The following is a 25,702-nucleotide window of genomic DNA, read 5'->3' as shown; positions in this document are numbered from 1 at the left end:
GTTCTTTTTTTTTTTTTTTGAACAATAGAATAATCTAAGACCAGAAATAGATGAAGTAGAACATAAAAGAATAGGGAAGTATCTTAAGTCAGATTTCCTAGAATAGAGGTCTGCAAACTTTTTCTGTGAAAGGCTAGCTAGTAAATATTTTTGGTTTGGCAGGTCACATAGGATGTTTATTGTTTTTTTTTTTTCTTTTTCTTCCTTCTCTTTCTTTCTTTCCTTCCTTCCTTCCTTTCTCCCTCTTTCTTTTTTTTACAATCCCATACAAATGAAAAAACACTTAGCTTAAGTGTTAGCTTGCAGGCCATATCAAAACAGGCTGCAGGCTGAATTTAACCCATGGGTTGCACTTTGCCCTCCCAGAAGCAGAGCTGGAGGAAACTGTTCAGGCACACACATTCTTCGGTATTGTCTTGAGGGAGTGCTCTGAGGAGGAAGAGACTGAAGAAAGCAAGAAAGCAGGCGGGGACAGAAGAGGCTAAGCAAGGATGTGCAGAACTTCAGCCTGATCCCCCAGGGAGTTCTAGAGCATGAATCACATCAGAGAGTCCCACTTGGGCTTTAGTGGTGCTCACATGTCTGCAAGTCATTGGTTGTGATTACCTTGGGGAGGGTGTAGACCTCCAAGAAGGAGGGAAGGGGCGACGGGGGACTGTAGCAGCCAATACTCAATGGAATCTGGAAGATGGGTACACCAGCCTGGAAAAGAAAATCCACTAGAAGAACATGAACAAAGTTAAAGTGGTTTCTTTGGGGCGGGGGGAAGAAAAGTATTAGAAGCAAGTAAAATATGGAATAAAAAGAAGAAATGTCTATATACACATTGAGAATTTTTAAGTCCTAACAATGTCAATATACAGAGAACTCCTATCTTACGCAAGTTGTTTGAGAAAATGGAAGAAAAGTAAAAGTTGATGTCACTTTTTGAAGCTAAAATAATCCTGATTCCAAAACCACATAAAAATAATAGAAGAAAATTATTGGACTCTTTCATATTTGAATGTAGATGCATAAAAATTGTAGCGAATGAGAGCCAGTTGCATAATTACCCAGAGGTCCGTGTGCAGGGCTGGAAGTTCCAACCTTCCAGTCACTGGTCTTTCTGGTGACCAGCCCCATCCCCAGGCTATCTAGAGGGGTCCCACTCTAAGTCACCTCTTTAGCATAAACTCGGGTATGATAAAAGGGGTTTGTTAAGAGTAACAAAAGATCCTATCCCTACTTTGGAAATTCCAAGGGTTTTAGGAGCTCTGTGCCAGGAACCAGGGACAACCACCAAACATATTTCTTATTATATCACACCATTCTTTCTTCAGATTGTCACCTGCAAGTCTACGGACGCACTTTCTACATGGTCCATGAACTTGGCCCTGTGTACTGAGTACTGACTCAGCACTCTAATAACACGGGTTCAATTTCTTGTTTTGAACACAGTTCTGTGACCCTGGGTAAGTGATTTAATCTCTTTAGTACTCATTTCCTTATCTCTGAAATGGAGATGGCAGTTCCTACCTCTGGGTTTCATGCTAAATACTAAATTGGGTTATCGTCAAGTTTTTGTATAGCCCACGATACACAGTAGTTGCAGGCAGATCTTTTGTGAAATGTCAACACACTCAGTGTCTGGGCTCCAGTCTTTCACAATGTGTTTTGTTATGCTCATGTTAGATCTCTTTTAAATACAACGGTAAAGATTCACGCAGTCACCCAGTAGCTAGGTAGTGTAAGTCATTTTCCCAGGCTATTGATGAATATTCTTCACGCGGCACAACCAAAAGCGTTGTTCAAATAAAGATAAGACAAATTACAGTACTTCCTTTTTCCAGTCAACCAGCTCTGTCATTCAATATTAGGAGATTAGATAAATCGGACAGAGCAGTTTTCATCGTAAAGCCCTGTTGGTTAGTACTCAGTGATTTGTTGTTTTTAATTGATTTGGTGAGTACTATTTCCAGCATAATGTTATATAAATATATATAGGAAGTCCCATTCTGGATTAGTTTCTTGGCCAAATTATATGGCAATTTCTTCCTATAAAAATGGAACTACTCCTAAAGTTTCAGCATGAATTTACATTTACAGAATACTTGGCAAGCAAAAACTATTTTACTATGGTTTTTATATTTCAAATTTAAGCACCTTAATAATAAAAGAAATAAAACTGCTCTTTCAAAGTCTTCTTAATCTGGTCCAAACACTATCAGTGGGAAAACGTATTTCTACCTTTATAATCAAGGGGGGTGGGCTACTCTGGTGTTCTTTTTATCGTTTCATATTTCCCCATGTGGCTAGGTAGTAGCAGTCTTTTTTTTGAGGTGGGGGAGCAGCAGGGGGTGAGGAAGAGAGAGAATCTTAAGCAGGCTCCACTTTGGGGGGGCTCGATCTCACAACCCTGAGATCATGGCCCGAGCCAAAATCAAGAGTCAGACGGTTAACCGACTGAACCACCCAGGTGCCCCAGTATTCTGTCATTCTTAAAAATCTAGGCAAGCAGGTGTGTTTTCAATTATGCATTATGACCACTGCATAATTGGCTTCTTCACTAATCTCATTAGTGGAAAATGTGCAGGGGAATAACCTTTCATCTCCAGCTTTCTGACAATGGCCAGAGACATATACATCCTACCCCACTCAATTGTCTTACAATGTTCTTCCATCAAGCGGTGGCCGTCTATGTTCTCTCCCCTTAATGTCAGACAAGTCTTTGTAACTGCTTTGACTAACAGAATGTGGGGGAAGTGAGCCTGTCATATAAGAAGCAGTATGGCTTTCGCCTGCTTCTGTCTCTGTCTCTGTTCGCACTTGCCTTTGGAACCCAGCTGCCATGTTGTGAGGAAGTTCGAACCGCATGGAGACACCACACAGAATTCCAACTGACAGGCTCAGCTAAGGTTCCAGCGAGCAGCCAATATATCAACCACCAGGCAAACCTTCAGATCAGAGCTACCCATAGAACTTTCTGTGATTGGGGAAATTTTCTAAGTTTGTGCTAATACGGTAACTTACTCCCTTATGAGGCTGTTGAGCAGTGGTAATGTGGCAAATGCGAACGAGGAAGTGGATTTTAAATTTTATTTCATTTTAGTTAATTTAAATTTAAACAAGTACATGTGGTTAATGGCTGCCACACTGGACCATTTATCGTCACTTGGTTGTAGCCCTTGGCCTTTGAATCTTCCAGCTGAAGCAAAAGACATCACGAAGCAGAAACAAACCATCCCCACAGTGCCTGCTCCATATTCCTAATTCTCATAAGCCCTGAGAAATAATAATTATTGTTCATTTAAGCTACTCAGTTTTGGGAATGGTTTGTTACAGAGCAATTGATAATGAATACGCTGTTTCTACTGTTTTGTTCACTTGTTTTTTGTTTTCCACAATAAATAAAAATGTACAAGTCTTTCCCCCTCTAGCTATGGTTATGTGTCTCTGGTCTTCACAGCCAGGTTTCTTGAGTGAGTCGTCTACACTCCCCATCCTCATTTGAAGCTTATTCACTAGTCAACACGCATTAGGCTCTGGATACAAACAAAGTCATAGTAACATTAGTTCAGGCTTATTTCTCCCACTTAGAAAATGCAGGACTTCAGTATCCCACTCTGTCTTCTCGGTCTCTCCTACTTATCTCTGAGCAAAGCCCACCCTGAAAAAGTCAGAAAAGGGGGTCCTTTGGACTGAGACATGGCAAAAACATCTTTTTTTTTGGAATGGACTATGCATGACCCTCAGTGAAATGTGAAAGGCTTGTCTATCCTAGTGTGTGGCCCAAAGGTTACCATGAAAACAGCTCTTTCAGTCAGGGTCTTTGTCTCCTTCTCTCCACGGGGTTCAGAACCAATCCTGGGGTATGGTTTGGCCAAGAAACAAAGCAGCCTTCTCCACATACACCTTCTGTCCCTCCTCCACATGCACCCCAGCATCAATGCACAAACTTCCCTTCCACAACCCCTTTGCTCCCCTCCTGAAACTAGCCTGTCCACCAGCCTTCAAGTGTCATCTAGGGATCCCAAAGGAACTTTATGATAGCAAATAATGACAACTCCCAAACGCTATTTTTGCCCAGATTAGCCAGACATCTGGGTGGGGAGTGTGATTTAGGGTTTCGATTTCCTAGAACATACTACCTCTATTACAAAAGTGAGGAAATATTTCCATGACACCAGTTCTTTAGAAGTGGGATAGGTCACCTTCTCTCTCCACTGGGAAAACACAAGTTCATCTCATGGGAGGCTGAAAAAAATACCTGCTTGTGCTCTGAAAGGTGTGTTTTGGTTTTTTTTTTTAAATAGTCTCAGAAGGGCTGAAACATGGTAAACCATGTTATATCCAAAGACATCCAAAGGTTAAACAAGGTGCATCAAGATTTGACTATTTGCAGTTCACATTGGGAGTGCATGGTTCAATATTGGATACATTCCAATCTAGTAAGTAAGAACCAATTTATAATGAAGGATTCTAATTTGTTTGGAATATCCCAAAATATTACTGATTATGTTACTATATTACTGTAGTAAAAGTATTACTAATTATTGTAACTGAATCCAAATAAAACATATCACACACTTGTCTCCCCCTTCGCCGACCAATCAGCTTTGGAACACCACATTAATAAATGCATCGGTTGCTAATCTGGTTATGAGTTTTCACATTTTTGGTCTGGATTGAAAAAACTCAGTGGTATTAAATAGATTCGAGTTTCGCAAGAGAAGAGGAAATACTATTTTTCCCAAGATGACATTCTTGGATATCACTGTCAAAATATTGTGTGATAGGAAAAAAATTGCAGGAATGATTAAACTTCTTGTGTATTTAATGGATTTTTCTTTTTCAGCATTAGTTAGCACAAGTCCTCCTCAAAATCTTGTGAAGTAGATCAACTTCCTTCCTAATTCAAATAAACATACAGTCCTCAAAAATTACGCTGATGTTTGTTAAAATTCAACATTCTAAAGAAAATATTTTAATAAAGATTATGGATAATTTTATACTTATAATCAAATGTATCTGGGTTTTTCTAGGTCCCTCATATAAAGGTGGCATAGTGGAAATTGTATTTAGAACACGAATTTGATGATTCAAGAAACTGGCCAATTAGAATTTTCAATCTCTAACTTGGATACTGATTCTTCTATGGAACAAAGCTAAAAGGAATTCCCTTGGCTGGTTTCTCACTTTCTGGGTGTGGTTTATTTTCTTCTCTGCCTGGAACAAAGATAGTCAGGAAAATCTTTTACAACTAAAATTCTTTGTCTTACAAGGAGAGAAAAAAAGAAAAGCAGTAGATCAAGTCTGGCTTAATCGTTTGCTTATACTAGCGCATATATTGGATTTTTTCCAGGTTAACAAAAATAAAGCCCCAGGAAAGATATATGCAGTAGTATATTTAAGCTACTGGCTCACACGCATTTTAAGGGCTGAAAGTATATAAAAAATATGAAGGCAGAAGAAAAACAGTAAGCAGTTATGAAACGTAACAAGGTTTTTTATTCTTTATTAGTTTAAAGGAAGCTAGAACCTGATAATAATATGTCACAAATGGTTCAGAACCAAACAAAGGCTGCTTAGCTATTTATTTTGCATTTTTTCCTTTTAGGAAGTGAGAAGAAAACAGTTCTATTGGCACTCGAGTTCATTTTCAATTAAAATCCCCATAAATTAGAAAACATCTCATAAAACAGTGGAAATGGAAAAAATGTTATTCAGAAAACAACTTTCTTAAGTGTGCTGGTTTTCTGTGGTGCCTTGGGCTGTCGGCTGTCAGATTCTAAGACCACTCAAAAAAATAATTCAACCTCTGTGTTCGTGTTGATGATAATATATAATAGTGTCTTGTCCTTTGATGTAAATAAGAGGAAAAACTCATACTTGCTTAGTTTTGAATTGAACCCCCCGCCCCACGAATTCTGCCATTTGCTCATGTCCCACATGAATAAAACGATGCAGCTTAGAAACGAGGGCCTTGCTGCCATTGTACTTTTTCTAATTAAAATTCAGAGTATTAAACACAGTTGAGTACATCCATGCATGCATGACATACCGTTATCACATACCGGAAGCTCCAATCAACAGCACTGAGCAAAGGCTCATTTCATAACATCATTAAGATTCATTATATGCTACAGTTCAAAAAGGCTTTGTCAAAGCAAATAGTAATGGCCTGCCAGAAATGCACAAACAGAAATTTATATTAAATTGTCCTTTCCCTCCTTTTTGAGTATGGGAATCTAGTTGCATTCCCAGGATTTGCGTTCGGAGCTTAACTGAAAAGGCTTCCAGTTTCTCCAGATTGCAAAATATTACCAAAATGGAATATTAAAAAAAAAAGTTAAGTGAAAAATATTTGAGTAACTAGATGGGGGTATAGTCATCAAGCATAATAACTGTATCGGAATAAAAGAAGGTGAAGTTCTGGAGTGTGAAGGTAGATAGAACGCATGAGTCACAAGGTGGAGTATTTAATTTGGAGCAAGTCAAATAAAAACACTGCTTAATTTTCCTTAAGAACCTTTGGTATTCTTTATGTTATAACCTCAGAAAAGAAACTTCTCTCATTAAAACATTTTTTTTTTCTTTTATCTCCTGCTGAGTGAAGATGCCTGGGGAGACAAACTTTACATGCTGGCTTTCCGACTATAGTCGTAAGTATGATGTTATCTGGAGATTCGTTGGTGAGAATTTACTCCTTTAGACTCGATACTTTTCTTTGCCATGTTCATTGATCACACATATGTGCTGAAACAATAAAGGATTTAAATGAATCGGTTTCTTAACCAAATAGGAGGGGTGCAGAAAATGTAATGCAGTAATAATAGAATGTCATCTTATAATTGGTTATTGTTCATTCAAATATATGTGTGCGCATTTATGTGTGTGCATGTATATAAAATCTAAAGACACCCAATTGAATGCTTGAAAAAGTTTCTTCATTGTTCTAGTTTTGAGCCCTATTCCAAATCTGGCTCCCTAGGTCTGGAACAACCAGAAAGGCTGAAGGAGGGTATGGTCAGCCATGGTGGAGATAGAAGTCTCCACCTGGTAACATTATCACCTCTAGGGAGAATGGAGAAATAGCCGTGGTAAACACAACATTGACTTAATCGATCCTTTTTGGGTAGCAAGAAATGTGTCGGGACTATTTTGATTGCAAGGCACAGAAGTGGAGTCAGGTTAATATAGGCTAATATAGCCTACCAAGGCTAATGAGGTGGCTCACAGAATCCAAGGAAGGGCTACACAATGAAGCAACTGGAAGGCTGGAATGGGGTAGCTCCTGACTTTAGCCCATGGTGCTTGTGGATACTCTCTCTGGGGCCCTGCCATTCAGTGGCTTAAGACCAAAACCTCTTGATTTCTGTGACTTTTGGTTTAAGTTTCTAATTCTTAGGAGAGAGAGACACACACACACATGATTGGTCCACTTCGGGTAAGATGTCTACCTCTAAATCATTCAACATTGGTCAGGGTCACACAGCTGGGGGGTCTACACTGGAAGTCCATGTATATATGTTGAAACCATTTCTCCAAAAAGGGAATAGTTATGAACTGCATGCAACTGTAACTGGGATTATGAATGCAAAGTGCCCAGAATATTCCTGACACAGAAGATATTCAGTAAGTGGCAGCTATCATGACTACTATTTCAATAATTTGTTAAATTCATATAGCTGTTAAGTTCTTGTGAAAGGAGGCTAGGGATTTGCATGCATGACTTACGTTCAGATCTCTGAAGTATTCATTGTAATCTAAGGCATAACCCACCACAAATAAGTTTGGAATCTCAAATCCAACATCTGAGTAGAGAGAGAGAGAGAAAAAAAAAGGAATAAAATGTAGATAACATGAGTAGAAAGCCACCATATGCTATTGTTGGCACTTAAACTGTGAGGACCTTTCATTTAAGCAGAAGCAAGTGAGAAAAATGATAAGCAATGCATAGGATGAGCCCAATAGGACCTGGACCACAGTGATTAGGCAGGGAGACAAGGTAGACAAGCAAACATACAAGGAAGAATGGCTGTACTCCTACCATACAGAGCTGAGAAAGGGCTCAGCCAGCCTGGGGGAGAGCAAGAGATATGCATGAGTTAGTCATGTAGCCCCGCAGTTCCAAAGCAAGCAGTATCCAATGTTATAATGCCAAAGGAAATACTTGGGAAGCATAAAGTGCAGTTCAGACAGAAGTATTCTAATCCTGTACTACATGACTAGGTGCACAGGCTGTTATCACTAGGAACCCATTCTCCCACTGCACTCAGTGTCCTCAGCTGGATAAAGGGCTGGGAAGCCAAACCTGGGAGACCAGATGACGAGAAGTGGGATTGTTCAGTTTGAGGAACAGAACGCTAAGGGTTATTCTAACACTAGTCTTTGAACCCAGTAGACAGATGACATTAATTAGCTCTCAATCTCTATTGTGGGAGGGATGGTAGTAAAAGGATTTAAATGCAGTATGAGGTACTTAGGTTAAATGAAGGAAAAGTTTATTGAAAGGAAGATGATTTTTACGGAAAAAAATCTTTAAGGAACAGACAGTAGCGCTCCTTCTTCAGAAGTCTTGAAACAGAATAAATGTGCCTATGGTCCAGTGGTTTTTCAAACTCTTTCCACTTTTTTTTGAATCTGTTTGTTTATTCCAGCATTGCAGATGAGAGGTGTACTCGCTTACTTTTATGAAACTGTTCTTTGGTATAGCCAATGGACTTATAGCATGGAGAGAAAGTTATCCCTCTGGTGACTACTCACCACCATTTTGATTCCTATGACCAAAGATGCTTTCACATGGAGTAGGCAACTGCTTCCTTCTTGCAGAAAGTGCCGGAGGAGAGGGACTTACTTTCTAGAGGATTGCATTATATGTCACTGATAGAAACACCCTTTGGTCCCTCCACACTGTACCTTGCTTTGAGAAAAATAATCAAAGAGGAGAAGCAAGAGCAGAAGAAAAGATGTCAGAACATATAAAAGATGTCATGGAGCATATGGGAAAGAATCAATTATGAGAAAGGAACCAAAAGTATCAAGCCTCAGAAGTTTAGGGAGAAGAAACAGAGATTCTGAACCAGCTAAAACGATACTTTACTATATTAGTAAATCCCAGAGAACCCGGGTTGTCACCACAGTAATGACTTCACAGTGACCAGAGCAATGCCTACAGTAGGCATGGCGCCAGAGACTGGGCAAAGCCAGTTCAGAAGGTCAAACCTTTAGATCTGTTAGGGAGTGAAAGAAGGACACTGGATCAGTAGATCAGGGGGACGGTTAGGAATCAGAGTGACCTATGTCTAGCTGGAAAATGAGTGCATTTACTTGCTGATGTTACTTACAGATGTAGTACAAGAGTAAGGCAGTGATCAGAACCAGACTGCCTGGGTTCAATACTGACTCTACACTTACAGCAACGTGACCTTTGAAAACCATTGAACCTTGTGTTCAATTTCCTCATCTGTAAAATGGGCATAACAAGAGCAACTACCTTGGATGAAGGTTGTAAGGATGAAATGTATTAATCTCTGTGTCGCTCTTAGAAAGGAGTGTAGGGCCCATCGTAACCTCTTACTAGTGTTACCTGCCATTATTTTATTCATGTTGTTGCTGTAAGTGACAAATAATCTGTAATTAGTTGGCTATATCTGAAGTGAATCTTTCAACTTCAGTTAAAATCTTATCTCTATGGGATCTTCCATGATTTCCTTAGAAGATTTCTGTTCACTAACTTTGCCTAACCTTACTGCACCCAGATTATATTCCCCATGCCAGTAACTGGACGGGGACATGCTGTTGGGTCTATCTGCCCAGCACTGATGTTGTCTAGATTTAATACATGAAACTTGTTTTTAGGATAAAGAGTCACTTGCGAAATGTCACTGGCACATTACCCGTCCATAGTGTGCTTCCCTTGCTCTGATGTTTTTTCAGCTTGCTGATGAGAACTGTAGCCAAATGATCCCAGAGGCTTTAGAGCAAATGTAAGTTATAAAAATCAAGCTGAAGTCTGCCTATGTGAGTGAAAAAAAGTCACCTCTAGTGTTAGAATAACGAATAATCAAGCTGCTTGTTTATTCTTCCTGGCATTGGAACTATTCATATTATGGGGAGGAGAGTAGCAAAGTGCCCTGGATGAGCCAAATCCTCCAGAACATAGGAAGTCAAGCACAAAGATGGTATCTGAAGATACCTGCTCGGCCAATTCTCTGTGTTACTGAACTTTTCTTTGGTCGGCATCGAACGTTGTCTGGTGATGGTTCCTGGAGACAGTATGAGAATCCCTCTAAGCCTTTACAGTGCCTTCCCAGGTCTGACTGACAGGGGCAGCGGCCAAGGCAGGGAACTTGCGTGTCAGCCAGTCTGGTGGGGTCAAGTCTCCCTCCACCCCCTGAAAACCATTAGCTGAGTTCTTTGGCTTTAAGGTGCTATGGAAAACCTAAACACAAAAATATCCAATGCACATGACAGAGTTTCCATGAACAACGCAAACTGGGAAATGAAAAATCCTCGTTGTAAAGGGTTCTATCCTTGTTGAAAAGGGTTCTATTGGCAAGGCTGGGGAGACCTCTGTGGGACTAGGAAACCTTTACAGCTTCTGCTTCACACAGAAGGCCGGCAAATAGGAAACCAGAGATTCTTCAATGTGAAATGACACCACCAACCACCCAACCAACCAACCAACCAAAACCAAAACCACTTACAGTCGGGTCTAAAGCCATCACTTCTAGGTGTTCTCTTCACCAACAAACTACCATTAAAAAAAAAAAGTGTTTAGTGATCCAGATAAAACTTCTGTGAATTGCAAATAGAACCGAACATCATTAAAATATGTATTCCCCCCCCCGCCCCGGCATGTGGGGCACCATCCTGGGCCCCTAATTCACGCTCCTGCTACTGAGGCACCACATCAGTGATTCTAGATAAAAGGAAGGGAGAGGGGCACTGGCACCAGGCTCCGCTAGCTGGAAGCTACTAATGGAGGCACAGTAACGAGAAGCTCAGACACCTGGCAAAGCATGTCCTCTTCCCCTTCCTCTGTCTCAGGCTAGCAATCAAATGGGCTATTTGTTCAGTGTGGTCAAGCCATAACACTCCGGAGCACAGGGTCACTGGTTTGGAATAGACTGCTCTCTTTGGGGACAACATCCTGTGTTAGCATCCCTCTCGGGCTTATTTGGACACACAGAAGCAACAACAATGATGTGGGAATGTCCTACTCACCTGGCTACCTTAATCATGTTGGGCTTGTATTTCTCTATGCTACTGAGCAGCGCTCGCATGGTCTTCCCGGTTCCAACAACATCCTTTGCAAAGAGGACAAACACATTCAACTGAGCGCATTTGGGCAGCATAATAGACTTTGCATCCAGACAGATGATTGTATGTCTTATTAATAATGCATCATAATTAGAATTGCCATCAGATGGAGTCAAAATAGGAAGCAGGGTTTGTTACATTTTTTAGACAGGTGCTTCTCTCGGAAGCTGGGTTTAGGGGAATATATTGGTGAATATTTCCTCTTGGAATCCTTGAGCTGTGTTGAAAGCTAAGTTCGGCCTTTGGAGAGCATGTGGGGCTGCTCACTGAGTACATTGGGACTCATGCATGCACATTCAAGGACCAAATTTGGCCCTGAGGTTATGCAACACAATACGGAACGCATGAATTTTCATGGACATGGGATATACATCTGAATACACTGAATGGATAAACACCTCCCCCTTGCCCTCCCCACTCAATAGGGGATTCTACGGCTGGAAGTGAGATGTGTCTGGACGGCAGCTGGTGACAGCCTGTGAATTCTGCGGGTGCAAGGCTGCAGTGAGCCTTGGCTCGTCTCTGCTGATGAGCTGCTATACAATTAGAGGAGCATGGGCAGCAGAAATGTATTGTCCTTGGGACAGAAATCAGCTGTCAGGAGCTGATTATCAAAACAACAGGTCTGAATTTAGCCAGGGTTGGGCAATTCATTTGGCTAGAGGGTCTACTTCCTGGGTTATGTCTGAGCCGGGAGGACTGCAGATACACATGGCACACACGGGCATTTGTGTAACAAAAACTTGAAACAGCTCCCTTGAATTCTTGCCAGCTGATAAGACAGGCGTGCTCTCGAAGGAAAAGTGGCCATGTGCTGTATTAAGTCCACTGCTACCACAGGGCCCGTTCGCTCTCATTTTTTTTAGCAGAAAAATTAAATTAAATTATAACCTTCTCTTGGATTGCCATTTGAAAATTGATTGTATTTATGATTTCGTTGCTGAAGGTAGAATTGTTTGAAGTCCTTAGGGCTCCTTAGGAAGAACACTGAATCAAGGGTGAAAAGAGTTCAAACCTTGCTTTTACTATTATATATATTTGGTTCTGTGGGGCTAGTTTCCTCTTTTGTAAAAAATGCCTGATTCGCAAATAGGTATAAGAACCAATTTAGACATGTGTGAAATTAGACATAAAAACGGATAAAGTACCACGAAACTATTATTGCAAAGCTTTTATTCTAAATTGTTTCAGGCCACTGATTCTAGTTAGCTCTTAGTAAATTTTGAGAGCCACGCGCACAGTGGAAATTCAATAAATCCTTGACCAATTTGATAATAAGTGCTATTTCAAAACTCACCATTAGATTCTTTCAACTTCCAAATATGGATAAAGAAAAGTCAGCTTACCTCAACAATGAGGACATTCTGAAATTAAAAAAAAAACAAAACAACAAAACACAACAGTTATTTAGAATACGATGCAAATCTGATTCACAAGATAGACCCACGTTTTTGCTTACAGTTAGAAATTTCACAATTTGCTTAGCTGGTCCTCCCCCATCCATCTAACTCAAATGCTTGGAAGTAATATAGGTATTCCAGATTCATGCTAACAGTCTCTCTGCAATTACTGGGTGCTACAATATTGGTATCTACATTCAGGTTAGCGGCAGGGTCATGTCAGATCCTAGACCTGTCTGAAGAGCTATCCACACGGTCAACCCACATCCCTAATTCTGGCAAACACCCCATCCAGCTTTCTTTGGCACACAAAGTTTACTAAGAGTTTACCAGGAAAATGAGCCACATAAACTATGTTGTTAACGGAGACAGCACTCTGCAGAAGGATCATGTATTCAACTGTGACAGTCCTGTATTCCTGCGTAGCCACAAGTCATTGGGGATTCTGCATTTACTCTCGCATTTTCAACCCTGAGGAAGGGGTGGGCTAGAGAGAGCTCTGCGAAGCACCTGGTTGATATTTTTAGAAGATGGTTGTGTTCCTTGCTATGTGCTCTCGAGGCCTACCTCTCCTTCTCCCCTAAAAACACTGATTCTGTTTCATTTCAATTCCTGTTTGATAGCTGTCTTCCTACTAGAATGTAAACTCCATGAGGATGGGGATCACGTTTGTCTTGCTTACTATTGTATTCTGAGTCCCTAGCATATATATACCTGCATATAGATGCTCAGCAATTATTTACTGAGTGGAGGATTAGTAACTGATGACACTGATTAATGAATTAAAACCAACCAATTAAATGGATTAGTAGTTACATGTCAACATTGTCCCACCACATTAAAATACGACTGTGTTAATATGACATTGAAATGAACTGAAGGGTGTGGCTTTAATGTAATGTTGTCTTTCTTTAGATGACCCTTCATTTCTCCCTATGATTCATATGATACTTTTAAAAATTCTATCCAACCTTATACCTTAGAAAGCTCACTTATGTCTAATGCAAAAGAGATTTAAGTAATGAAAGTGTTAGCCAACCAACCAAAACCATATTTACTTTATGTGTCACATGCTTCTTAGGCGGAAATATCTTTCTGGAAGTATTTTTCTCTTTGGTATAGTCATTAAATAGTCATTTAGTCATTAAATACATTTTATTTTATTTTTTTAAGATTTTATTTATTTTTTCTTTGAGAGAGAGTGTGCGAGCAAGGGGAGGGGCAGAGGGAGAGGGCCAAGCAGACCCTCGGCTAAGCACAGAACCCAATGTGGGGCTTGATCCCAGGACCCTGAGATCATGACCTGAGCTGAAGTCAGATGCTTCACCAACTGAGCCACCTAGGTGCCCCCCCTCCCCGTTAAATACATTTTAAAAATATTAGTTTTATCATTGAAATGTAAGCTTATCTTGTCCATTTTTAAAGTAGGTCATGCCCACAGTATCCCCTACCCTAACAGTCACAGAGACAGAGGGGTCCCGTTGGTATTCTGAACACATTTGCTATGTTCTTAACCATTATCCCACAACAGTTAGTTAGATGTGCATTTTTAGTCTGACTGAAGCTTACCAACCATGCCTGTTAACCAACCCGAATACTTGGTTAATTTAATTCCCTAGCTCATAATCTTTTTTTGTTTCAATCTTATAATGAAAAACTCTTTAAAATTCTGTTAGTCTGCATTCTTGCCTAATTAAATAAAGTGCACTGAATATAATTAAATTTGTTTTTTAAAAGCTTAGAATCTTGCAAAACAAGAGTCATCTTTGAAAAGATTAATTTTAACTATACAATACAGTGGTGGTTGAGAAGCAGGACTTGAATGTGTACTAATCCAGAGATATATTATCAAAATTACTTCAACACATTTTAAAATCAAGGAATGCATATACAGATTCAAAATCAAATAGAAAAGTCTAAAGATTTTCTAAATGTAGCTGTGTGTCTAACTGTAAAGTATTTAAAAATGCTTATGTACTTTATATTAAAGTTATCATGGCATTCTATATTATGCATAGCCAAAATATTATCACAACTAACAAAAATGACAATAATCCATTTTATTTTGTTTTTCATTTTTTCTAGTTTTATTGAGGTATAATTGGCATACACTGTATAAGTTTAAGGTGTACTGCATAATGGTTTGATTTATATATATTATAAAATGATTACCTCAATAATTTTAGTTAACCATCATCTTGTATAGCTACAATAAAAGAAGAAAGCAAAAAAAAGACCATTTTTTCCTTATAATGAGAACTCTTAGGATTTGCTCTCTTAACAACCTTCATATATATCACACAACAGTGTTAGCTATAGTCATTGTATTGTACATTTCATCCCTAGTACTTATTTATCTTGTAACTGAAAGTTTGAACCTTCTGATCACCTTCTTCTGATTTCCCTGTCCCCCACCCCTTGCCTCAGGTAACCACAAATGCGATCTCTTTTTCTATGAGTCCGGTTTTTGTGTTGTTTTGTTTTGTTTTATATTCCACATGCAAGTAAGATCATACAGTATTTGTCTTTCTCTGTCTGACTTACTTCACTTAGTATAATGCTCTCAAGGTGCATCCATGTTGTTGCAAATGGCAGGATTTCCTAGGTTCTCATGGTTGAATAATATTCCATTGTGTGTGTGTGTGTGTGTGTATCACAACTTCTTTATCTGGCAATAATTTCTTAATATCATATATAAAACCTAGGACATATTTAGATTGCCCTAGTTGTCTTTAAAATGGCCTTTGTAGCTGGTCTGTCTAATCGAAGCCCATGCATTGGGTCTTTAATTCCCTTTTAATTTAAAATAGTCCCTTTTATTGTGCTTATATTTCTCAATTTAATAATTTTAGACATCATCTATTTACTATAATACATAATGATAAGAATTTTGTTGTTTTACACTATCTCACTTCTTTTTCCACCCCCCAGGGTAGATACTTTGTTATGACTGTATCTTCTTGTACTGGTCATGTTTTTTTCCCACTACAGAGTCAAGTAGTATACTATAATTATGTTCCCTTTTAGTTTGTTTATTTCCTTGAAATTCCTAATTGTTTTCCCTGTCATCTTTCAGTGTCTTAGACTGCAATAACCCTCCTTTTCTTTACGCTTCTTTCTTTCTCTTTTTCTCTTTCTTTTTTTCTCTCTTTCTTTATCTTTCTCTCTCTTACTCTTTCTATCTTTCTTTCTTGGAAGGATTGTTATGAAGAAAACATTGGTTAATTATGGTTTAACTATATTTCTTAAAGGATTTTGGAGGATTAAGGAGGCTAAGTGGGTTGATAACATCTGTAAAAGCACAAAGAACTTTCTGAGTTGTGTACGGTATTTAAAAAGTAAAATTATTTAGTGGGTTCATAAATGATGGGCAAGAGAATACTGATATAAAAAACCCATCTGCTACTGAAAGGGAGCTATGCAGAAATCTAGAGTTCTTCAGTGAGTTAGAGAAGTCAATACAGGTCTTTCTTTTCCTTTACAGAACATCACACTATTTTCAAATTTTTTCCTAAATAATATGTGGGTTTACTGTCCAGATTGTTAGTAGCTTACCTCCAAAAAAGCAATGCCTTTAGTACCTTTGGAAATTGCCATACAAAAGAAATACCACAAGAGTACAGAGAAAGTGACTACCCCAACTTTGGAAGCATTTTCACTACTGTCTAAGAGAACTAATCTCTTTACATTTTAATATACCAGGATTAGCTTCACAACCTAAGGGACAAAGACAAATTCATCTTTATATGATCAGCATATAACATGGAGACCGGTATGTAGTAAGTGCTCAAGAAATGCCTTTGGAACAAATCAACAATTTTGACCTCATTTCTTTCTCTAGTTCGTTATACTTTTTTTTTTTTTAAAGATTTTATTTATTCATTTGAGACGCAGAGATACAGAGAGAGAGAGAGCATGAGCAGTGGGAGAGGCAGAGGGAAAGGAAGAAGCAGACTCCCCGCTGAGTCAGGAGCCCGATGTGGGGCTCGATCCCAGAACCCTGGGATCATGACCTGAGCCGAAGGCAAACGCTTAACCATCTGATCCACCCAGGTGCCCCTCGTTATACTTTTGACACATCCCCTCCATTTTGTTTTCCTCAACGATGTACAATTCCCCATTAACTGAGCTATAGTTAATGTCTACTGCTTTTAATTTTGCACCAAGAAATCTTCCAAAATACATTCCCCTCCTTTTTTTTTTTTTTTTTTTTTTTTGAGTGGGCAACCTTAGAAATTTTTTCAGGACACGCTGTGCCTCCTAAACGCTTCCAATCTGATAACTCCCATCACTGAATCGGAGATGTCTGCCAGTTACTGTCTTAGTCATCTCATCACACCTAGCTCATTTCCTACCGGGAAGTAAGTAAAATATGCAACCTGGGGCCACAGGCAAAAATTCTATGGGGAGTCTCTGGAGTGTGTCTTTTCGTTGCTATGGTACAATCCTGATGGAAGCTAATCACCTCAAGTTTCTTGAAGAAAAAGAAAGGAAAGAAGAAAAAGAAGAAAAGAAAGAAGGAAGGAGTTATACAAATCTGAATGATTTTCTTAAATAGGTTATTCCCCTTTTCAGTCTTTTAAAATGCAGAATGAGTAGCATGCCACAGTCTAATCGGCAGCAGTATAGTTTTGCGGCTATGGTCACGCCAAGCAGAGGGTTGGCAGTGATGATGATGGGCTCATTGTGGGTGCTGAGCATGGGTAGGAGTGTGAATATGAACCCCACAGAGAAAGGAATGTAGTTCAGCATTTCACTTTATGTGATAATTCACAAAATTGCCAGAATCATCAGTCGGTGGGCATTTCCATTATTGTTCTCAGCCTAGTCAGATGCAATAAAAAGGAATGATTTAAATAGTTAAGGCAGCCAAGGAGGAAATTTGGCAGGTTCTGACGCTTCATTCTGGCATTTGATTAGAAACTTATTTGGTGGGGGAAGGTGGCATGTCTCCTGAAATCTTGGATTTAACCTGTACATCTGTGTTTTCCCGTTGCCAGATTTGGGTCTGTTTCCATGCATTTGGTTTTATTCCACCCCTTTCAGAGATTTCCCTTGAACATGAATAAAATCTTCTTGCTTTAATGGATACACACATTTTATGAAGTGCCAGGATTAAATCAACTTTGAAAAAAAAATCGGCCAGAGATCACGTTGTGCAGACAGCTTGAACACACTGAGGAAAATGCTTTTAAATATTGTGAGCCGACCAGGCCATTTAACTTAATCATTGAGGGTTCCCTTTATTCAACAGCCATGACCTATTTAGAACCATGACTCAGCCAGCTTCCCTTATGAGCTTCCTTTTTTTTGCTTTAAAAAAAAAAGAAAGAAAGAAGGCAGGAAAGAAAGAAAAAAAGAAAGAAGGCAGGCAAGAAAGAGAGAAAGAAAGAAGGAAAGAAAGGTAAAAAAAAGAAGCCATGAAAGAGACAGGTCCATGGGGGCTATAGTCTCTTTTCTGGATACTTTAACCCACACATCTTTAGAGAGTTTAAGAAGTTATGTACTACAGTTATGGGGCTTATAATGTGTGGACAATTATATAGGTGAGCTGTCCCCATGTTTTTAAAAGTTCTTTTATAAACAAATTTGATTTAAAAAAGTCTTTTCAGGGGCCTGTGTGGCTCAGTTGGTTAAGCATCCGATTCTTGATTTCAGCTCAGGTCATGATCTCAGGGTCATGAGATCGAACCCCCCATTGGGCTCCACATTGGATGTGCTCAGCCAGGAGTCTGCTTGAGATTCTCTCCCTCGCCCCTTTTCTCCCCCACCCTCACCCTGCTCACACATTCTCTCTCTCAAATAAAGAAATAAACCTTAAAAAATTAAAAAAAATCATTTTCTCAAATAAAGAAATAAATCTTAAAAAATTTTAAAAAATTAAAAAAAAACTCCTTCCTTCATTTCATCATTTAGCTCCGCTGCTCCTCCTTCAGTCAGCACGGTACCTTCTGCAACACTCCTACTTAGCTCCTGTGGTTCCGGTGCCCGTGCATGCTCCACCTATATGGCTTCCTGACTGGTTTCTCTGCCTGGAGTCTCCTTCCCATCCTCGACCCTCCTATCAAGTTCATTTTCCCAAAACACAGCTTCTTGATGTCACTTCTGCTCAAAAACTTTTGCAACTCCTCTTTGCTTTTCTGAGCAAGTTAAACTCTTTATTGAGACATTCAATATATTCTACAAACCAAACCCAATTTACATTTTCCGTGTTTTAAAGTATTGTTTCTCTATTTTGAGCTGATTTCTTTCAGTCACATGGGTCTGCTCTTGTTCTCTGGCTCTCCTATTTCCCTCCTTCATCCCTCATTTCATGATGCTCTTCCTCCCTTTTCTGGGTTATTCCCAGGTTTTCTGGTCCCAAGTAAAACCTCAGCCTCCTCTTGTGAAGACAGTCACAGTCCCAAGGAATCATTTCTTTAAGGGCAAGGGACTTTTCTTGGGATCGTTAAAAATAGTTCCCACTAATTGTTGGGTGCCTTTTCAAATTTTGTTTGTTTGTTTTTTCCCTAGCTGGTGTACATTCTGCATGATGGAAAGATTCTGGAGGGCCTCTGAAACTTATTTTTAAAGTTCTCTCAAACTCTTAATGCAAAGCCTTTCTCTGAAAGGCTGAAGGATGGGTGAACAGATCAAGCCATATGAATGTCTTCATCTGTTTAAGGAAAAGGAAATTCCAAAAGTTAAGTGACATTGTTTTCACTCGTCCATCTTCAGGTGTGCGGCATTCACCAACCCAGTCCCCGCTTTGACTCTCTTGTGACACCAAAGCCCTTCTGCTTCTCAAAGTCAATGTGCCCTTACTCGACACCTTTCTCATTCACTTTGAACCCAACCTGCTGGCTGATGTGTCCTTTGGTCTGGCTAGATGGACTTCTATGTACCTTTCCCTCTGCCATGTCCACCCTTTCCCACACTTCATTGAAAACACCTTTCTGATTTCTTTCTAAGAGAAAGAAGAACCTGCATTCACTACGTCACCAAATATTTTTTCCAACCTGTCAGCTAGGCACCGTGCATGATGCAGGAGATAGAATGGTGAATAAGATAGGCAGGGTCCCTGCCCACCTTACACTGACATTCTGGTGGGGGAAATAGACAAATAAAAAAATTAGCCTCAAAGTAAACACTGCAAACTGTGGAAAGGGCTTGACTTGAAACAGGGTAATGATAACAGAGATGAATGGGGAAGGTGGGGAGCATGCAGGAGAAGAATGTATGCCCATTTTAGACAGAGTCAGGGAAGACCTTCCTAACACAGGAGGCTGAGACCTAAGGATAGGAGGAAAATGGATTCCATAGCTTGTTCGGAGCTTAACCAGTGTGGTGATAGCACCGTGAGGAGGGGTGAGTGGTGTATGATGATGGTGGGAGGGAAGCAGGGCCAGATCATGTAAGTTTTACAAGCTGTGAGAAGGAGGTTGGATTATAATCTCAGAACACTGGAAGTAGGGTTCCCAGATAAAATACGGAACACCCAGTTACATTTGAATTTCAGATGAATAACAAATGATTTTTGAGCTTAAGTATGTTCCAATTATTGCATGTGACATGCTTATACTAAAAATGGATTCATTGTTTATTTGAAATTCAAATTCAACTTGGCATCCTGTTCTCTGTTTTTTTTGCTAAGTCTGACAACCCTAATTGAGGGGCTGCTCAAAGGTTTTCAGTAGGCAAATGAGGCGATCCAATTTGTATTTTAAGAAGATCCCTTTGGCTGTTGTTTTTTGGAGAATGGTTTGGAGGGTAGCAAGAGTTAAATGAAGGCAGAAGTTCAAGGAGACTAGTTAGGTTACAATAGCATCCCAGAGAAGGGATAGTAGTGGTCTGGCCCTAGAAGACCAGTGCTTCTCAAACTTTCGTGTGCATAGGAACCATCTAGAGATCTTGTTAAAAGGAAGACTTAATTCAGAAGATCTGCAGTGGGATCTGAGATACTGCATTTCTGATTAGTTTGCAGATGGTGCTGACCTTGCTGGTTCCTAGATCAAAGGTCATCAAACTATGGCCCATCGGCCATTTTTATAAATAAAGTTTTACTGAAACACAGCCATGTCCATTTGTTTCCCTTTTATCTTTGGCTGTTTGCTGGTTTCATGCTATGATAGCAGAATTAAGTAGTTGCAACAGAGACTGTATAGCCCTCAAAATCTAAAGATATTTACTGCCCAGCCCTTCCCTAAAAAGTTCACTAACCCCTGCCATAGAACACATTTTGCTACTGTAAAAGTCTAGATTCAGGTGATTACCATGAAGATGGAGAGAAGTGGGCAGATTTAAGACACATTTGAGAGCACTGAGTGTGGTCTACCCTGGTTCATTAAGCACTCCTCTCTAATGGGAGCCCAGGTACCCTGAACTGCATAAAGATGCATAATCTCTAAACCTAAGCTGTTGTGACAGTTGAGAACCTGGCTAATCAATATTGATTCATCTTAGAAATATTTACCCCCTGCATTCTAAGCTCAAGGGGTTCTACTCAGCACACATTTAAGCATATATAGAAATCCATTGAAGCACACACATAAATGTTAGTGTAAAGATACTATGGAATAGCACCTGGAAGAATCATTTGTCATGTAAGCAAAAAATTGAAGCTGACTCCTGCTTGTACTTACTGCCGGCTGATTTTCTACCTCTCCCACCTGAACTTCCACGATCTCTATTTTCTCGTGGCGGGAGGGTGTCTTTGTAGTAATTCTGGGAGGGGATACTGAGGCAGAGTATTATCACCCCTCCTATCACTCCATCCCTTAGTACAAAACTAGCCTTTCCCCACCCTCCTCTCTATCTCTTAAGGGAAGGGAATATCCGATGCTCACGTAAGAGGGAGATCACTTTAAAATGAAATAGAAGATGATTTTAGAAAGCAGAAGAGAAAGACCAATTTTATGTGCAACTTTTTTTTGGCATTCATTTAGAATTCTTAGAATTCCCACTCTGACAGACCTCCCCCCTCCCCCAATAGCCCATGGCAAGAGGCTTGTGTAATACCACACAAGGTATGGTATTTCTCTTGTGTCACACACCTCTAAGGCAATGTCCTCCAACAGAGTCCCAAAATGACTTGTTGTTTAAAGGCCATTCCATGGTTGTTAAAAGTTGTGAGTTTCTGGAAATGGCTTTGAGTATTTTAGATTTCTAGGATGTTACTTTTATTTTCATTTTTTTTTTTAAGATTTTTATTTATTTATTGAGAGAGATAGTGATAGAGAGAGCATGAGAGGGGGAGAGTCAGAGGGAGAGGCAGACTCCCCGCTGAGCAGGGAGCCCGATGCGGGACTCGATCCCGGGACTCCAGGATCATGACCTGAGCCGAAGGCAGTCGCCTAACCAACTGAGCCACCCAGGTGCCCCTATTTTCATTATTTTTTTAAAGTAGGCTCCACGCCCAGTGTGGCACCCAGTGTGGCGCCCAACGCGGGGCTCGAACTCACAACCTCGAGATTAAGACCTGAGCAGAGATCAAAAGTCTGACGCTCAATGGACTGAGCCCCCCAGGCACCCCAAAGATGTTATTTCATGCACTGACGTAGTAACATCAAATGGTGGCCTAATGATGCATTAACATCAGCCAGTTAATTCCAATTTCTGTGGAACATAATTGACATCTAGATCACAATGTCACATGTAGATGGCTACCAGGCTTTCTAAAGAGTAGAGGGAAGGAAGCTGGTTTGTCTAGTTAGAGCCCGTGTGGCTCTGTCGTGTTCCTAATGTTATTATACATATTTCTGTTAAATGTGCCTGCTATTCCTTTTCCCCATCCGGACACTGCATAACAATAACAACCACAAATATGAGAGATTAAACTTGTGGAGGAGGCTGATCCATTTGACTCGGAAGGCTGAAGTTGTTCAAGGATAATGAGTCCAAGAGGACCTGGGCTGTTGCTTGCATTCACAGCAAAACTTGAATCTCAGGCCCCATTTCCACAAAGGCCAGGTGCATTAGGCAAAACTCTTCCATCCAATGGATGTATTTATGTCAGAATCCAAACAAATTTTCACTTAATTATTGAGCATTGGCAGGTTTGGAACGCCAAGTTGAAAGTGGAGGTGTTCGCCCCATGATCTAATGGATTACATTCTTTTGCATGGGAGTGAAAAAGGCATAAGGCTGAAAAAAGTGCTCTCGAGATTTTAATCCCTTCCTTAAATTTTAGATATTTCAACAAACCTGTTTAAATGTCTTACTGCAATGCCTAGGTGCAGAGGCATAGATGAGAGATAAAAAAGAGACAAATAAAGGAAAAAAGCTTCCTTTTCTGGAGGAAGTGCAAGAGGAGAAAAGGAAGAAAGCAAGAGTGCCAAGGGATTTTGAAATACGGGGTTGTCTGAAAGGAGAGAGATTGGAAGGAAGGTTGGAGACGAAAGATCTGGTCGGCCTCAGGTCCTGGAAGCTTTATGAAAGGAGTGTTTTAGAGGGAAGAAATCATTAAAAGGATTCACACATCCATTTGCATGAATTAGCCAGCCCGGGAGAGTGTCTGAAATGCATTTCGAGAGCTGACCTGAACTGAAGGTCACTGATTTCCCCATGACATCAGCGCAGCCCGAGCGGAGTTACATTAACAAACCTTTCCAGCCAGTGTTGAAAGATCATCGCCTCCAATTATCTGCATCTCGCCCATGGACTGGTCGTTCTAAAAAAAGCGAAGATAATATTTCACTGTACAAGAAAACCTTTGCAGCACATTTTCCCCGTCTACCCAGCTCGCGGCTAGATTGCGCCTGACAAATGCAGCACAAATAGCTGGTACAGATTCCTGGTTGCCCCTGGTTACCGGGAGCCACTGGCCCGCTACTGTGCTGGAGACAAAGCATTCTGACGGCTCCAGGAGGGGAGAGACTCTGAGAAGAGGGGATGATAAAAGGAGTGGAGAGAAAACCAACAGACCTAATTTTGGAACACAGAAATGATGGGAGGTGCCTGAGCCTATCCTGAGGCAGATGGAATTGGGGAAGGCAGTCATACTCCCGGACCTCCCTGGGTGGATGGGGTTACAGGAGGGGCCCCCAGAAGTGGGCCACACATTTGTCTGCTAGGCCACCAAGCCCCAGTCCTCTGCCCCAGTGGGGAGCAATCAGATGGTGGTTCCCAAAGAAATTAGGCGCCTCCTCTATTCCTACCAACACAGGTCCAGCCCCTCATCTGATGTTGAGGGCAATTCTAACAGTTCACACAGATCAAGAACTATTGCACTTAGACCTTCAGGGGTGAATGAAGAAGCCTCAGGAAATTTCTGCAGGCCCAGGAATATGTTTAAGAGACTTCTCACACCAATTCTACTAGAAGTCATGAGTATTCACTTCCATGATGGTTATATATCATACATCATCCTGTCCTAATTAAACCACACACACACACACACACACACACACACTAAACCAAATATGGATTGTTACATAGTGCCTATCGCAACAAGGTAACATGGAGGCCGAACAGGAAACAGGGGGCAGGCAACTTCTGGCCTCACTGGGGAGACACAGCAAAGGGACTGATGCAGATACCCTACAGAGTGTGGCTTCATGACCAAGCCAGACCTTTCCAGCAATAACCTGAGGGAGAAGGTGATGGTGCAGGCACTTCGTGCAGGATGTGCTGAACCAGGAAACATCTTAGGTCACCACTGTGGCTTTTTTTAGCTCAGGGCTTTCCTCTCTTATTCTGGCAAAAAGCCTCCTCCTCTTTCCTCAGGCATGGGGCGGAGCGAGTGTGGTTCATTCCCTAAGGGCCAGGTGGGGCCAGGCCTTACCTAGATAAACCAGCTATGCCTGAAGCTACATTCGGCCTCTGACTTTCCAGCTACTGAAGCCAATTTGTTCCCTTACGAATGTTCTTGGGTTGGTTTGAATGAGGATTCTGTCACTTGAAACTAAAGTCTCTATCTCGGCATGGAACTACTTTGTCATAGAACTGGTTATCTAGGAAGGTAAAAAGCAACTAAATAACCAATATAACAGTTTCACCACGGAAGCAGCTTTTGTCTTTTTACCTTACTGCTCGAGAGGGGGAAAATAATGACCTTAAAATGTTTTCACTTCCACTTGGTAAAGCATTCACTCTTTACAGCAACGGAGTAGAGAGGATGCCCACTAAGTAGATAAGTCCAATAATTTTCTTCTTGTGGGAACTGATCTCAAAAGGAGAAAGTCAAAGAACATCCAGAATTCACAGATCTCTTGCTGTTTTTGAACGGGCATTTATAACCATACATTCACAAGCAGTCCTGCAGTAGGTTAGGAACTTGTCAAAAATGTCAGAGGAAGATTTTCTTATCACTTGTAGAGGTGCTGAGATATAGGAGTTAACACAGGGGCCCTTTCTGCATATTAGACTCAAATGTGTTGTTAATAGCAGCAGAAAAATAAAATTTCAATACCTCCAGAGGACGGAGGTATGCAGAATTGGATGCAACTACTAAGCCACAAAGTTTAACGTAACAAACGAGATTTACCCACTGCCAATCAGAGTGAACTTCATAATAATTCTATTGTCATCTTCATTCCATTGATTAAAAACAAAAAATACAATATATCAGAAGGCTAAATAATGTGCTGTAAGTTTCACCTTCAGCGTGTTGCCAAGCAAGTCTTAGTTCAGAAGACCTTACTTAAGAGTCCAAGTTTATAACATGTTTTTATTATTAGATTTGTCGTTAACTCATCTGGAACTTATATCTTCCAAGTGTCTGTTATAGTCAATTGTCCCAATATCACTTACTGAATTGTTTGGGTTTCTTGCCCTACTGGTTGGAAATGTCATTTTTATCATATCTTTCATTCTCGTATGTGAGGGTCAGTTTCTATACTCTTCTGTTTCATTAGCCTAAATGTCCATTTTAGCATCCAAACCATACTGTTAAATTATTATAGCTTTCTAGTGTGTTTTAGTATCTGGTAGTGTAAGTCCCATTTTTGTGTTCTTTTTTAAAAATTGTCTCGGCTATTTTGGTACATTTATTTGCCTATTTGCTGGGCTGTTACGAAGAT

General features: G+C 40.2%; 1 protein-coding gene across 2 annotated transcripts in view; it reads right to left on the bottom strand.

Annotated features, from left to right (window-relative positions):
• Positions 1-5,464: 5,464 nt before the first annotated feature.
• PRTFDC1 (phosphoribosyl transferase domain containing 1) overlaps positions 5,465-25,702 on the bottom strand; it is a 92,129-nt gene continuing 71,891 nt past the window's right edge. The window contains exons 4-9 of one of the 2 annotated variants that reach the window (XM_081820779.1): positions 23,287-23,352; positions 12,651-12,668; positions 11,209-11,291; positions 10,689-10,735; positions 7,717-7,793; positions 5,465-6,735 (exon numbers count right to left, since the gene is read on the bottom strand). In XM_081820779.1, the coding sequence (XP_081676905.1) occupies positions 6,688-6,735; positions 7,717-7,793; positions 10,689-10,735; positions 11,209-11,291; positions 12,651-12,668; positions 23,287-23,352 (339 nt within the window). In that variant the 3' untranslated portion in view covers positions 5,465-6,687. Of the gene's footprint in view, positions 6,736-7,716; positions 7,794-10,055; positions 10,248-10,688; positions 10,736-11,208; positions 11,292-12,650; positions 12,669-23,286; positions 23,353-25,702 lie in introns of those variants that run through there. The other variant, XM_081820778.1, reaches the window with a different exon arrangement.

This window comes from Leptonychotes weddellii, chromosome 5 (assembly GCF_054177405.1).
Source record: "Leptonychotes weddellii isolate Sample4059 chromosome 5, ASM5417740v2, whole genome shotgun sequence".
Lineage (NCBI taxonomy): Eukaryota > Metazoa > Chordata > Mammalia > Carnivora > Phocidae > Leptonychotes > Leptonychotes weddellii.
The sequence above is the reverse complement of the archived record's forward strand: the minus strand, read 5'-3'. Positions and strand labels throughout refer to the sequence as shown.